Genomic DNA, 16,722 nt, shown 5'->3' with positions numbered 1-16,722 from the left:
TTGTAGGACAGATGTTAGACCTCCAGGGATAATAAGTTTTCACTTTCCATAACTTACATAGGACTTCCTCAGTACAGTCCATGGAAGCTTTACAGGAAAAACACTAACATCTTTGCTTCTCATTGCCAACAGTTAATAACAGTATACTGGATTCCAATTTTGAGTTCAGCATTGTAGAATGGCATATCAGAATAGACTGGCATTTGATCCATGTTACCAGGTTGATGAATGTTCAGTGCAAATTCATCGTGTGGTGCTGAAAATTCCCCACTTTCACTTGTAATGATCTGAAAGCCATTAACAGTAGTTTTATCCAGAAATGTAATCTTTCATTGATCCAATAGAATTTGTTACACAGATGTCAAATTTCTTTGACAATGATAGCTAAAAGGAATTAAAATTTCTGCCACAGCTGGGACTTGAACCCTGTCTCCTGCTTGTGCTGATGTGTAACCATTACATCACAGCAGCATTATGGCTAAAACAGGTGCAGATTACCTTAGGTGAATGCCCTCACTACTGTGAACTTAACTTCATACCTTCATTGGTCCTTTCAGAATAGCAAAATAGGCTGGAGGTGTGAATACAAGTTTGTTTTCTAGATGGCATTGGAATAGGGTAGTAGGAACAGCTGTTAACCAAACTGCTACAGTGACTAGATCGTTGGCACATCTGCTTGGTAAGAAAGACCCAGGATAAAGTACTGGGTGTGGCACAAATTGTTTCTGTAACTTCTATCATCAATTTCAATTGAAAAATCTTCATAACCATCCCTCACTGGTTTTGAAAGCAATGACGCCTAGTTCTTTGGCTAAAGCCAGTGCTAGTGCAGAGTCCACTAACAACAATGCAGCCACAACTCTCTCTCTCTCTCTCTCTCTCTCTCTCTCTCTCTCTCTCTCTCTCTCTCTCTCTCTCTCTCTCTGCAAATTGTACTTTCTTCCTGCAGCAGTTTCAAATATTCTCTTCACTTTTAGTGTGCTCTTGACATGCCGGATTGAGGCCGCAACACTGTAGTACTCACATAATAGGATGCATTGTAAGTGAAGCAACAAGTCTTACTATAGTTTCTTCCACACTTTCTCCCCCCCTTAACCCGAGGAAAAGTGTGTGCAGATAATTGATGTGTGTGTGGGAAACATTCCAAGTGGGAAAAATATATCTAAAAACAAAGATGTGACTTACCGAACGAAAGTGCTGGCAGGTCGATAGACACACAAACATACACACAAAATTCAAGCTTTCGCAACAAACTGTTGCCTCATCAGGAAAGAGGGAAGGAGAGGGAAAGACGAGAGGATGTGGGTTTTAAGGGAGAGGGTAAGGAGTCATTCCAATCCCGGGAGTGGAAAGACTTACCTTAGGGGGAAAAAGACGGGTATACACTAGTGTGTCCATCCACACATATACAGACACGAGCAGACATCTCACAAGCAGACATATTTAAAGACAAAGAACTCTTTGTCTTTAAATGTCTGTGTGTGTGTGTGTGTGTGTGTGTGTGTGTGTGTGTGTGTGTGTGTGTGTGTGTCCGTCCTTTTTCCCCCTAAGTCTTTCTGCTCCCGGGATTGGAATGACTCCTTACCCTCTCCCTTAAAACCCACATCCTTTTGTCTTTCCCTCTCCTTCCCTCTTTCCTGATGAGGCAACAGTTTGTTGAGAAAGCTTGAATTTGTGTGTGTGTGTGTGTGCCTATCGACCTGCCAGCGCTTTCGTTCGGTAAGACATCATCTTTGTTATGTATGTATGTATGTATGTATGTATTAATTACAGCATTTTGAATAAGATCTAAAATGCAGATTATTTTAAATAACACTGGTATGCTTTGTAGACAATATTATATTTTAAGAAATAACGGTATTATTTCTTGCTATTATGTGCAGAAGGAGAAGCTGTCTTGCTCTTTTCAACAAAGACTGAAGTTCGGGTCTACTTCATGCGGAATGAGGTGTACAGGTTGGTGGCAGACGGGCAGCAGCATGTGGCGGGAGTGGCTTATGACGGATTGTACGTCTACTGGACGAGTGTCCGCAATGGAGAAGAGGCCATTGTCCGGAGCAACCACGATGGCTCCATTACCGATGTGCTCGTGTCTTCAGGCAAGTATGACAGACAGATCAGCCTGCTAGTTTCATCCTTTACATGTTAGTTTGAGATCCTGTCATGCAGAGGATTTTGGAAAAATGCTAGAGGGAACTGATTCTCCCTGCAGATCCTAGATCAGGGGCCATTCAGGACATGAGGCAAAATTGTTAATGTGAACATGCCAAAGTGCATGAAATTCAGAGGGTGTAGTAAAGTAAAACAATCTGCAGGTCTTCCTTGTTGGTTACATTACTGCATTGGTCTAAAATTACTTAAAATTCGTGTTGTGACCCAGTGAACAGAAAAAATTAAGGACCTGGAAAGGTCTTGGGGGTGCCGATAAACCCTTATCATAGTGTCAACAACTTTGATGTGCAGTCAAAGAACCAAACAACCACAGGTGTTGGAAACCCACATAATTGGAAAATTTTAGGAAGGTATGATTAATCTATGGCTGCATATAGGATTCTCACATGACCCATCCTTGAGTCTGCTAGAGTGCTTGGATCCTCCACAGATGAAAGTTGCTAACTGCAGAATGATTCTACTGTCCCAACATTGTCTGTGTAAGGAAATTAGGGCTCATTGTGAGGTATTTTCAGTCAATTCCCCCTTTACTGTTTGAGTGAAACAGGAAATGAAATGGCTTGTATTGGTTCAGGTTATCCTAGGCCATGCACTGTATAGCAGCTTGTAGAATATGTATGTAGGTGTAGAAACTGAAGTAAAAAATTAAAGTATAATGAATAGGGGGAAAAATTTCAAATCGGTAACTGTTCAGATGGGGAGTTAATCCATTACCTATTTTCCCTATAAGACTGTGTGGTATAGTTCTATCTAATCAATCTTTCCTTACCTCTTTTCCTGTAACTTCCTTCCCTGTTTTCAATATGGTAATATTTCTTCAAACACTGTTTCCAGATTACATTCCTTTGTTCCAGGGAAACATTGGCATCAAACATAAGCTAGACTGATCAGTAAATATTTTCTGAAATGGGAACATAAGTAAAATTTGATAAATACAAATATGGTTGGTGTTATTTATGACCTATTTATTCAGAGGAAGTTTCAGTTAAGAATTTGATGCAGCAGTGCCTCAAAATATGCCATGTGTCCTTCTGCTATAGTGTTAAGAAAATAGACTAATTTCTGACACAAAAAGGACTGATATAACTGCTGCCATTTTGTTTCTTGTACAACAGTACTTCTATCACAACTTTACTACTAGAGCTAAGTGTTTTGTGCAGGTGTAGTTAGTTTGCTTTATACTTACATTTACATCTATAATTAGCTGAAAAGTAACTTAGTGTAGCCAAAACACAAAGCATAATGGGTATCTGGAGAAAGTGCATTGTTCTTATTTAGCTTTTTACACATAGGCAACAAGCACTATGGTGTACATGAATTGTGAAAACAATGTTGTCTCCCACTATGAGCATGACAGTTCAAATTTTCTTTCAAAGTAAGATTTACACAACAAAGATTTGATTATATATAACTTTTGCAGAGTTCAGGAAGAAAATTTTGTATTTTGTCCACTCATTGTAGGAAACTGACCCAAAATGTGTGAAGCGGCATAAATTGACATCTGGATACTGAGTTTGTGTCTTAATGGAGTATGAGTGATGTGCTTTTAACATACCCTTGATCAGGAATCAACCTCTCACAAACATGAAATGTTTGCATACTGAAAACCTCACTGTTACCATTAATATGGTTACATAGTATAGTGCCTAAAGTTAGGGCAATAACCAATTCAGTTAAATACTGACACTTTAACCACCTCCATTAAAGAACATAGTCTTTCCATTTAATTTGGTGGGACATTGTTTAATGATATTTTGACCAAAACTAAAAACCTGGTACAATTTGCTTTTCAATTTTTATACATAAACATACATTACTCATTTCCTTGTTTAGGTGGCTTTGTTGCATGCTTCAACTTTCTTACAATTTCTAAGTGCTGTTATAATCCTTGCAGTCACTATGGTGTGCATTGGAATGTTGTCTGAAGACTGATCACATGCTTCACTGCCTTTACCATTACTCATTAAATACTTGTCAAGTTATCAGATATAACCTTCTGATCTTCAGCATTCTTCTCTAGCACTGTATTTAAAGTGTTCTATTCTTCTCTGTACTCAGTGTTTCAGTACCATAAAATATTACTCAAAATTAATTCCTTCAGGTAACACTTCCTAACTCAAATTTTTGGTTTTACCAAAAATGTCAAATTTTGGCAGCTATTGCCAGTCTGCACTTTCTCTTCTCTGGCCATACCCACTGCCCAAATAACTCTATAGTAGTAATTAGTCTATAGTTTGATAAGCCCTCCAACATTGCTTGATTTCAGTTTATCTACAGCATCTTAGATTTAGATTTTCTTGTTAATATGAATTGCTGGCAGAGATTTCACTCTGCATGTACTGTAATTTTGTAGGCTGTTGCCAGTACTGTCAAAAATAAATTGCTTGACCATGTGTGTTATGGTAGGATTTTCTTAAGGACATGCTTACTTCGTTTTGTGGGTTCAGTCTTCACTTTACAGCTATTGACTAACCACAAGCTGGTAAAAACCAGGGAGGAAAAATCTGATTGTACTGGTTATGGCTGTTGCACTAGAAACTGAAGAAATCAGTGGAATGGAGTATACAACATGCTTCAAAGGTGCAATGTCTAAGATTAGAGTGGTCACCACACTGACCCACTGTTGTAATGCATAAGTACTGTTAAAGTTTCCTGTTCAATTGTCTAACTATACTGAATTGTGGACATGTTGGGAATGTGGATCTCACGGGGAGCGTGCAAGGGATAAGTCCCTGCAGACGCACTATCCTCTGTGCCCGCGGTGGCTCGGATGGATAGAGCGTCTGCTATGTAAGCAGGAGATCCCGGGTCAGAGTCCCGGTCGGGGCAGACATTTTCAACATGTCCCCAATGAAGTGTATCAATGCCTGCTTGCAGCTAGGGTGTCTATCATTTCATACTGAATTGTGCCTAATTAACATACTCCTGCAGAAGTGGAACTGTTATTCATCTGAACTGAAACCCTTTAGAAAAGGAAACGGTAATTTTCCAGACATGGCTTCCTATTCAAAATATGTACTCACTCCCCTCTAAAAGTTCTCAGTTTGTGATGGGAATTTTGAATACCTAATCTTTAATAGTTCAATGTTCATTGCAGACTCTGTATTTCTTGCTCTGCCAAATATCCTTTCTGTTCAAACTAAAATATACTTATATAATGAAACATCCCTGACATTGTGTGTTTCCTTCACAACTATTAAAAATTGTTGCTTACAAGAAATCTAAATATTGAATTTAGACTTTTACATTTGTGAAATAGTACTGAATACAAAACTCGGTATCAGTGTTCCTGTGTTGAAATTTTCAAGGAAACTATTTCTTCTATAATACGTGCCTACGGAACAAGGAAGAACATTTTGATTCCATTTTTTGTATACAGTTTGAAAAGGAAGAAATTTTTGGTTAAATATATGCTGTGAGACTTCGTGGATCATTGGGTGTAGGCCCAGAGCCAAAGGTTTGGGGTTATGTCACTTCAAAAATTTTTAATTTGTTGCCTTTTTGCCTTGAGCAGAGATTAGAGGGGAAATGTCTTTTTGCTCTGATGTTTGTATTTGGGTCATGATTTTCTGTAAATTAGTTTAATGTGGATTGTAGAGTTAGCACACTTCTCTGAGAAGCGTAAATTGACATGGTTCAAAATGTGCAGGTTTGAGTCTACCAGAAGACCTGGCATTGGACCTCATAACAGGCAACATCTACTTCACTGATGGTGAAGAGAGCTACATTGGAGTCTGCACAAAAACTGGGACAGAATGCACTGTGCTTGTGAATGAGGATGTCCGGAAGCCCAGGGGAATAGCTCTCCTGACACAGAATGGGTAAGGTTCAAAATGCACCCTGCACCACTGGTAGGGTGTGGCAAGTGAGGATACTATTAGATGTTCAACACTTAAGCTTTCTAATAAGGAATAGTACCCTCTTCAACTGCCTGTCCTGAAGGGCAGGAAATAACTACTGTTCAGTGGTTTGATGCAGCTTTGCATGCAGCCTGTGATGTGCATGCATCATCTCCATACACCGTTCATCCATTTGAAAATACTCCACTGTAATAAACCCTTGGTCTATTACCCCTACACTTCTTTCCAATACCAAATTACTCTGATGCCTCAGTATGTGTCAATCCATGTAATCACTTCAGTCAGTTTGTCATAAATTTATTCCCCAATTATTTGTCTGTGGTGGTTAACAGATATATCCATGTAACCCTGAGCCATATTCTATAGTACTTGTTTCATAAACTGTAGTCCTTAGAATAATGAATGGGTGTTAGACTACTCGATTGTTGCCATAAATAATGTGCAAACAGTGCGATGGTACTTGTTGTAATGTCTCTTGCAGCGGTCTCTCCGCAATATTTTCAGAAATTTTATCAATTATATAACTTGTGTACATATCTTGAAATATCTCTTATCTTACCGATTCCTAAACTTTAATATATGATGATTTATCAATGCAAAGTAGTTTCAAGCCCTATTATTCCTTGGAGAGTCGATTTACTCCATGGAATAGCTTCTGTTTTCTCTTATGAAAAGAACGAAGGATCTTGCCGATTAGCTGTGAAAGGATGTATATGTATGTATTGTTGAGCTAGTTGCCATCTTGATGAGATTCTGTATGAGAAGAAATTTAATACATGAACTAAACTAGTGTGTTCATGTATTATTTAACTTATTGACAGTGTCCGCTTACTACAGTGTTGCACGGGATCAGTGGAACGTCTGATTTACACTGGATGAACCTGCCGTTTTGTATGCTCAAGACATCCAGTTACTTCAAATAAATAGGCTAACACGGTCTTACCAGCAGATCTCTGGTCTTCCCCATGTGATCACCGAAAGTTAATTAGTACAAATGTTTTCAGGAGATCGACTGACAATTTTCGTCGCACAGAGACCTCGAAATTGCTTCACTGCCTTATGGAATTTAAGTTAAGCTCAATTTAATCAGGATAGAACAGTATTGAACTGTGAATGTGATAAGCCTGCTTTGTGAATGAAAATTCACTTAACATATGCATGTTTTTACTATCCTGATCAGTGGAGCTAAATCAGGCCGGTGTGAGGTTTTTAATTTTTTGAATACCACAAAAAAATATTATCTTGTAATTACCTCAAGATATCAATGCAGTAATCAGCCATAAAGCATCTAATGTGCATAGCACTTCCAAATTGCATTGCCTTTTTGGGTGACCATTTTTAGACCTGCCAAGTAAAAAACCTCAGCTTAGCTCTTTCTTAGAGACTGTGCTCTGCCATCTTAGTTTGTGCTGAAATTTTAATAAAAGTAATGAACTCCAACAGTTCAAGCTTTAATGAAATTTTTGGTAGTCTGCAAATAGTGGCAACTTACCTGAAACGGCTATAGACTCAGGACATTTAGTCAATTTACAGGTGATGATTGAAAATGAATTTCCACACGAATAGCAAAATATTTCAGTGTAGCTAATTACAAATAATGAATTACTCTGAAAAATTTCAGATAATCCTTGGCACTAAAGTTTCTATTCAATATTGTATTTAAGCTGTTTCAAAAACAATTAAAACTGATATGATCTTAAAAGGTACTCCTTTATTTACCACTATCCAGAGACGGATAATTTTGTGCTTAAATGTGACTTTTTAAAGACGGCAGCATCATTGATGCCTCGTGTCCAAAAAATGTAGTTGCATTTCCCTCACTGCCCCTAAGACGCACACTCCTATTTGCACCTATTTTAGACATGAAAATGTGTCAATGGATAAATCGGCTTATCCAGCATGTAAACCTTTAAAGTTCCTGATAATTGAAAAGTACAAATATCAATCAATAATGAACATCAAAACACAAGAAAAATTAAACAGTAGATGAGTAGATTCACTTTCCAGCACCACTGTTTCTGCTCTCGTTAAGTCTGAACTGCTTAACAGTGTTTTCCTCCCATATATTATTACACCAGATAAATACATTTGGGAGAGTTTAACAATGTGTTAAGCTTTCCTGGAAGTTGATAAAGCATTTTTCATTCTGTTCACGAGCTGCATTTTATATCGTCTCTATTTTGACGCAAGGCCCCGGGAGTATACAGCATTCCATTAACTACTGACTGCCTTAGGAGAGCCAGTCCTGACAAAACTCTGCCGTCTGGTGAGCAAGATGTATGAGACAGGCGAAATACCCTCAGACTTCAAGAAGAATATAATAATTCCAATCTCGAAGAAAGCAGGTGTTGACAGATTTGAAAATTACCGAACTACTAGCATTTGTGAACTTGGAGAACGCTTTTGACAATGTTGACTGGAATACTTTCAAATTCTAAAGGTGGCAGGGGTAAAGTACAGGGGAAGAGAGAGGTTATTTATAATTTGTACAGAAACCAGATAGCACTTACAAGAGTTGAGGAACATGAAAGTGAAGCAGTGGTTGGGGAGTGAGACAGGGTTGTAGCCTCTCCCCGATGTTATTCAATCTGTATATTGAGCAAGCAGTAAAGGAAACAAAAGAAAAATTTGGAGTAGGTATTAAAATCCAGGGAGAAGAAATAAAAACTTTGAGGTTCGCCGATGACATTGTAATTCTGTCAGACAGCGAAGAACTTCGAAGGGCAGTTGAATGGAATGGATAGTATCTTGAAAGGAGGATATAAGATGAACATCAACAAAAGCAAAATGAGGATAATGGAATGTGGTAGAGTTAAGTCAGGCGATGCTGAGGGAATTAGATTAGGAAATGACACTTAAAGTAGTAAGAGTTTTGCTATTTGGGGAGCAAAATAACTGATGGTTGAAGTAGAAGATATAAAATGTAGAGTGGCAATGGCAAGGAAAGTGTTTCTGAAGAGAAATTCGTTAATATGAAGTATAGATTTGTCAGGGAGTCATTTCTGAAAGTATTTGTATGGAGTGTAGCCATGTATGGAAGTGAAACATGGACAATAGCTTAGACAAGAAGAGAATAGCTTTCGAAATGTGGTGCTACAGAGGAATGTTGAAGATTAGGTGGGTAGATCACGTAACTAATGAGGTATTGAATAGAATTGGGGAGAAGAAAAGTTTGTTGCACAACTTGACGAGAAGGGATCGGTTGGTAGGACATGTTTTGAGGCATCAAGGGATCACAAATTCAGCATTAGAGGGCAGCATGGAGGGTAAGAATTGCAGAGGGAGACAGAGATGAATACACTAAGCAAATTCAGAAGGATGTAGGTTGCAGTAGGTACTGGGAGATGGAGCTTGCACAGAATAGAGGAGCATGGAGAGCTGCATCAAACTGGTCTCAGGACTGAAGACAACAACATTGTCAATCATCTAAAATGCTGTAAACAGAATTTTAAATCCCATATTCAGTGATGTCCTTCTGGAGTACAAACTGTGGCTGGTTCAGAATGTAGTTGATGTGCTTGCACATTCTTAAATAAATTAAATTATCATAAAACATTAGTTCACAAGTCATTGAGGTGTTCCAACAATGTCTGGAGAGACACCTTGTGATTGGGACAAATTAAGGATGTGTAGCTGTAACAAAACATGCCTTTAATATTTAGCTCGCAATTTTAATCATTCTGTGGGATTTGTGCTTTTAGGGGAGGTGACTGTAGTAATCCCACTGGAAGAGGCTGGAGTGATTCTTGATCTGATGTGTATGGCATAGTGTAGCATATACTGTAATGCTTTATATTTTGAACTGAGCTGGTTTTCTTAGTTTTTGCTAGAAAGTGATTAAAAGCTTGCTATGTATTTGTTGTAAGCCATTCTCTTTCAGAACATGATCTTTATTTTCCTGTAAGCTAATGGTCACATTGTGCAGGTCCATGTACTGGTCTGACTGGGGCAAGAACCCGAAAATTGCGACAGCTGGCATGGATGGATCCTCACCACGGCCCTTCGTGGTTGGTGTGCACTGGCCCAACGGAATAACCATAGACATTGGCAACGAGCGCTTGTACTGGGTTGATGCCAAGCTGCAGTCAATAGAATCTGTCAACTTGGATGGCAGCGATCGCAGGGTATGTAGGAAAACGAATTTGAAAGAAACAGCTCTGGGAAGACTTCCGCAGAGCTCTTCGTAAAGTACTTATCAGGCGAGATAAATAAGCAGAGGTAGGTCATGAACTGTGAGGAAGCACCCAATTTGTTTCTTGGCTAGAGATTTAAACCAGTTGTTGAATTTATGATGTACAGACCACACATTCAAAAGCACACTATACTTCAGTGGAAATAGAGGATTAAAATTGGACAAGTGGTGTGCTTTAATGCTAAGTAAAATAAACTGTCCCATTCTAAGATCCGTAACACACATAGATGGGACTCTGATCTTTAGTGGGCTGATGTCTCTTACACTGTTGGTTGGGCACAGACAAATAATGCCTTATGTTTTCCAAATTATTCCAAAGAGTACTTATCAATGAATATAACATTGTGCAGAGACACTTAAAAGCAGATTTTTAAGTTCAAAATTAGTTGTAAATTTTGAGCATCACTAACAAAATGTAGTGTATAAGGTCTATTAAAAAAAAAATTCCAAACAATCGTAATTTGGAGCAAAATGCAGTTTGTATTCCCATGCACACCTGTTTACTGTGGAAGTGCCAGAAGTTTCATTGTTGTATGTCTGTTATTGTTCAGTGCCACATTGAGTAGAATATTGTCACAGTTCGCAAATTTTGAGAAGGCAGAGAAGTAACAAGTGTCAGATTTCAGAAGAACGTAATATTTCTGTTGCATTGTGTCATGAAATCTTAACACAGAATCTTGGAATGCGATGTTGCCACAAAGCTCATCCCATGGCTCAGAAGATGAGAAAAACCTTCCCATTGCAGGTGTGAAGAGATTTTGGCTCAAACAAATGAGAAAGGTGTTTGTTAAGAGAATCATAACTTATAATGTGGACAATAAATGATGTGAAGTTGGATTGCAAAATTCACCTCTCTCACATCGGTTGACTCAATTGATCTGCACAGCCAGATCTTCTCTGGATTGCCAGCTCAGTCGATCACCAAAACCTTCTCCAAAGAACACTGCTGGTTAACAGGAATTTATAAGACCCTCTAATTTTCAAATAATTTAGTACTTGAATACTTTTAGTTCAGTCCTGGTATATTTCAACTTCAATAAATAACATTCACCATTTCTCACATCAATATTCAAATGTTTAAAAGTCAACCAATTTGTCTCGCGTTACTCAATAAAATAGATCTGCAATAAAGTTGATTTAGCAGCCACATAATGTATGAACCCATCTTACCTCTAGAGTCCAATACATAAATTAAGTCTATAATCAATTGTTAATTTTTCTTTAACAATAGTCATTAAAACCACAAAGAATACTACATAATCACTTCTAGTTTTTCCAATACAGCTTTTGTGGTGCGAGCAGCAAACACTTGTCGATGCTGTTTAGTCGCATCTACCTTGTGCTCGTGACTCCTTTCCCACCTGCACGCACATACATGTTGTGCAGTATGTATGTACTCTCACATTTTTAAAATATGTTAGACAATAGAAGGGTAAGTGGTTCTAGAATTTCTGCGGAAATTCTCGAATTGCTACAAACTGCCGATTAGATGTGAATCTATGGTGTTAAGGTTGAGGCTGATGTTCTGATTTCATGCTGAGTTATGGAAGATTCTTAGAGAACAAAAAAGCTTGTCAGGTCAGATGTCTGCCATGCTGATTGTTCCCTTTAAAGGGTTAGTTAATCATGAATTTGTGCCACAGGATGACCTGTTAATCAATGGTACTATCAGGACATGTTCGGATGCCTGCAAGAAAATGAGGTAATGACGTCAAATGTGGAGACAATTTGTGGCTCTTGTATCACAATACTACACTCATATTCATCCCTGTTGGTGCACAACTACTGCACAAAACGAAATCACTGTGCTGCCTTATCCTCCATACTCTCCAGGTGGGGCCACAGCAGACTTCTTTCATTTCCAAAGTTGAAAAGTGTCAAAAGGATGATGATTTGCAACAATAGATGCATTAAAAATTTGCAGCTGGTACTTTGCGCAATCTAGGAAGAGGTGTACCAAGACTGCTTGTGGAAGTGGAAGCTATGTTGGGAGTGGTGTATAAGTTGTGGAAGAGTATTTCACGAGACCATGCAGTCAGTAAAGTGTGGAAAAAATTTGTTCAAAAAATTCCAGAACTTTGTCCACAAACGTCATACTTCTGTATGGGACTTTGATTAAAATACCATGAGACAGTTATTTTTGTGTGTAGCTATAAAGCCTGTATTTCAAAATTTCTTCTGAACATAAATCTTTGAACTGGTTAGAGCACCGTGAATAAGTTTCTTGCACCAGTGACAAGAACATTTCAACTGATTATTTTTCAGTATCCAATAAAATAACATAATTCTTCACTTTCTGGGCCACTAAATTCAAACTTGGGATCACTATAGCCATCCTTTTCTGAAAGAATTACTTACAAGAGTAAAATGGCACGTTTTGAGTATTCAAAGCTGCACACAGCAAAGACATGTGAACAACCATGCTACAAATGTAGACCAGATGCTCCCTACCAGCCAAATACTTGACTATCAGTGCCGAGAGATGTATACAGTTCTATTTTTCAAAGGTCTGTTCTTAAGCTGCATGAGTACTCAGGATTTTATGTTGAGGTTAAACTTGCTTAACATTTTTAGTAATGGCTTTGTCACTGAAGCCTCTGAAGTTGCCAGCATTGCAAATGTCTTGGTGAACACTCCAGGCCCATAAATTCAAAGTATGTAGATAATGGCTGTGCAGTCTATATAAAATTAATGGGTTTCTCAGATAACAAATATGAAAGGTTGTCATTTAAGAAGTATTCAACTGCAAAAATTGTTCATAAGTAACTTACTCCCATTAGCAATACCTTGAAAGATTGTATTTATACAAACACAATTTTAAAAGCATTAATAAATGCCAGCTTGATCAAATGATAAAACATAACTAAGATTTGGGTATATAAACAAATTCTCGTTATAAATCTAATGCCACTATTAAGTCACATCTTGTAAGCTCACTGCATTCTAAACACATCCTTCTAGCTGATGGCAAGGCTTCAGTGATACCTCTCCTGTACATCTTTTGTGTGTTTTAAATTGGTCTCAAATTCTAATCCAGAATCTAAATACTGTAAAGTTGTAGAGTTGAGTAAAATAAAGTAGCATCATTTGTCATACATCCTAGGTGCTCAAAGTGTAATGTGGAAAGGTTATTTTACAAAACTTTTGCTAATACTAAAATTTCAAGATGCTTGATTTGTGTAAATAATTCGCATCATTTGTGATATTAAAAATGTATCATCTCTCGTAAGACAGATACCTTAAATTTTCTATGGACTGCAAAATGGTGTCAATGAGAAATTTTGAAATTGTGTGTAAGCTCTTTGAAGTCAATACTGAATGAAAAAGGCCAGGTATTTTTGCACAGGCAATTAAACTGCTGCCAGAGTTTAACTGTAGCATGTTTCTTTAACATAAAATTATACACCATAATGAGGAGTTTGATGGCATTTTAAATTTTTACAATGTGGTCAATAATTAGATTAAAATTGAAAGTAAAATTCTTGTTGCCACTGTTCTGCAACTGGTACCAGATAACATGGTAGTAAGCTATCAAACTCTTAAAATAACTGGTTGGTATGCTCAGATGGTGCAATTGGTTGTAAAGAGGTGGTGGTTCTTACACGCCTGTCACATATGACCATATGCTGTGCAAATATACCAAAAAATCATAGCTGAGTATAGACAAAAAATGTCAAACTGAAATGGGTATTTGACTAGGTGAAGTTTTGCTGGTGTAAAGAAACATTTTACCAAGCAGGACTCTGAAATGTGTGAAAACTGTTATTTGAGGGACCATATGTCCAACATGTGGAATACATATCTGTTAAGATGTAAGTTAAAAACACTTTATCATGTTTCCCTCATGATAACAAGCACGAGACTATTGTTTAAGCTGTGGCTTATGAGAACTGTGTACTGCTGGATTTAAGAGTTTTGCCTTGCAGGTAATTCTGGAAACGGCTGTGAAGCACCCATTCTCGATCGCAGTCTTTGAGAACACCCTGTACTGGTCGGACTGGGAAGACCAGCAGATTGCCTCGTGTCACAAGTTTACAGGAAAGAACTACAAAGTCATGTTGCGGTCACTCAAAAGCCACATTTACGGAATAAAAGTTTACCACCCTGCCCTCCATCCCTCGGTAAGTATCTGGTAGAGGCTTAAACCTTTCATTCTACTTATCTTGTTTGTGTGACTGGTAAAAATTTATTAGGCAATCTGTATAATTTGTAGCTCAAGAATTAAAGTATTTGAAAGATTTGTTGATCACTGCATTTCTTCTGCTGAAAGTCACACTAACAATGCTCTTTAAATGTCGATTAACTCTTTCCAAGTTTCATTCATGGACAAAGCACACATTTGAGGTGTGGGTGAAACCCAGTTTTTCCTAAGAAAACTGGGTTCCCCAGGGCTCCGTGCGCTGAGTTGTACTGTTTGCTATTGCCATAAATCCAGTTATGGATTATCTCCTTCCCAATGCTTCGGAGCTCCCTCTTTGTAAAATCGACAATCTACTACAGCTCTCAACAGACCAGCCTTCTTGAATGACGTCTTAAAGGATGTCTCGATTGCCTCCACTTGTAGAACATTGAAAGTGCCTTCAGATTTTATCCCAGTATAACTGTAAATTTTTGGCATCGTAGGGAGTTTAATGTGCCTTGCCTACATCTAGGCCCTTAACCCTGTGTTCTGGGTGGTACCCCCTGGGGAGTGGACAGTGGTCCTCGTCTACCTATATCGTACCCTAGTGCGCTCGCAGTGCAACCACGGAAGCATATTTTACTCCTCTGCATGAACGTCTATTCTTCGGTGCCTAAACTCACCACCACCACCACCACCACCACCACCATGGGTTGTTTAGCCTCTGGAGCTTTTTACACCAGCCCCTTGGAGAGCTTTTTACACAGAGACTGATGAACATCCAAATTGTCAAGCTATCCTTAAGCTATACTAGTAATGTCTTCCATGCATGCTCATCTGACCACTTTTTCCCCCAATGCCTCCTTGGTTTTAGGGTATGCAGACCACCCTTCCTCTTTACTACCACTGGGAGTCTGCTTCAGTCAGCTGCTACATTCACTTTCCTTCCCATTCCCTAAGACTTTCTTGACAAAGAGATACAACAACACCAACTTGGCTTCACCATCACGGGACTGGCCTTCTGTGACCTTTGCCAGCTTTGCAAGGATAGGACCCCCCCCCCCCCCCCCCCATAATTTAGTGTCAAGCTTTTGCTTCTCTATGCACACAAATGGAGGATGCCACAGTTATTTACACTGACAGCTCAGACAACATTTAGTGTTCGGAGTGCCTATATTCGTGACACCCCTATTAGATTTCAGCTTCCTGACTAGTGTTAAGTTTTTACTGCAGAGCTTTAAGCTGTTCTCCAGGCTGTCCAGTACACCCATCGACATAAGCGGCTACAACATTTCGTGCTCGGATTTCCTCACTTCTCTTCTGAACCTCAAAGTTCTTTATCTTGTCGACCCTCTGGTTCACCGGATTCAGGACTGCCTCCACATGCTCCACTTGAGGGTTCTCTCTGGCATTCCTCTGGCTCTCAGGGCATGTTGGTATCGGCATAAACGAGGCATCCGATGAAGTGGCAAAGGCTGCAGTCTCTCTTCCTCAGCCCACTGTTCACATGGTGCCCTTCGCCAATCTACAGAGCATTTTGTCATTGTGTGGCTCTTTTATGGCACACACATTGGTCTACACATCCAATAATAAATGAAGAGACATAAAATCTCTTCAATGTGCTTTGGCCCCTTCCTCCTGGCCTCGTTGTCGGGAGGTAATTTTACCTCCCCTCCAGATAGGGCACTGTCTTTCTAGCACTAGACATCATTTAAGTAAATATCCTCTCCCCCCACTATCAACCATGGATGATGACACCTTTTACTTAATCTCCTACATGCTTGTTTCCAGCTGTAAACTGAGCTATCTTCCCTATCAGCAGATGACGCGCACTCAGCCGATAGCATCCTCAAGTTTGTCAGCGAGATCGGTCATTTGAAGCTATTTTTCAGTGAAAACAACCCCCACTTCAATAGCAATTCTGATTTCGTTTTTTGTTTCCCTCCTTAGTTTAGATCCCATTGCTTCTGGTTTAAAATGGGGTTTGTACCCCTTACTAAGCCACAGAATGGGTGCTTATGACTGTTGCAGTTTCGTGCCCTAAAACCATAATTAAAAAAAAAAGCTGTTTCTGGTGGACTTTTTGTCTAAAGTTGCTGAAATATGTTACCCACTTGAATAACACATACTTTGAACCCCATGTATTGCCTATAATGTAAAAGTCTAAATGATAGACGTACATGTGCATGTACTCCAGTCGGAATGTGTCTACAGGAGTCTTTACAAACAATTTGCAGAAATATAAACATTTGCCCTCTGGCAAGCATTTGATAGTGTGGAGATACTTCTCTCCCTGCCATTCATCCATAACACCAAAGAGCAAAAGGCTCCACCCAGCAAGTAGAACTGCCTGTTTACAGTTTGCCTCCCTTGTAGAA

At 38.8% G+C, this 16,722-nt stretch overlaps 1 protein-coding gene across 1 annotated transcript in view; it reads left to right on the top strand.

The window, feature by feature from the left end:
* LOC126212751 (vitellogenin receptor-like) overlaps positions 1 to 16,722 on the top strand; it is a 175,219-nt gene that overhangs the window by 51,706 nt on the left and 106,791 nt on the right. The window contains exons 9-12 of the mRNA XM_049940159.1: positions 1,884 to 2,099; positions 5,822 to 5,993; positions 9,958 to 10,156; positions 14,151 to 14,345. Of these exons, the coding sequence (XP_049796116.1) occupies positions 1,884 to 2,099; positions 5,822 to 5,993; positions 9,958 to 10,156; positions 14,151 to 14,345 (782 nt within the window). The remainder of the gene's footprint in view (positions 1 to 1,883; positions 2,100 to 5,821; positions 5,994 to 9,957; positions 10,157 to 14,150; positions 14,346 to 16,722) is intronic.

Source organism: Schistocerca nitens, chromosome 11 (assembly GCF_023898315.1).
Source record: "Schistocerca nitens isolate TAMUIC-IGC-003100 chromosome 11, iqSchNite1.1, whole genome shotgun sequence".
Classification (NCBI taxonomy): Eukaryota; Metazoa; Arthropoda; class Insecta; order Orthoptera; family Acrididae; genus Schistocerca; species Schistocerca nitens.
This window is presented reverse-complemented; position numbering and strand designations above follow the sequence as displayed.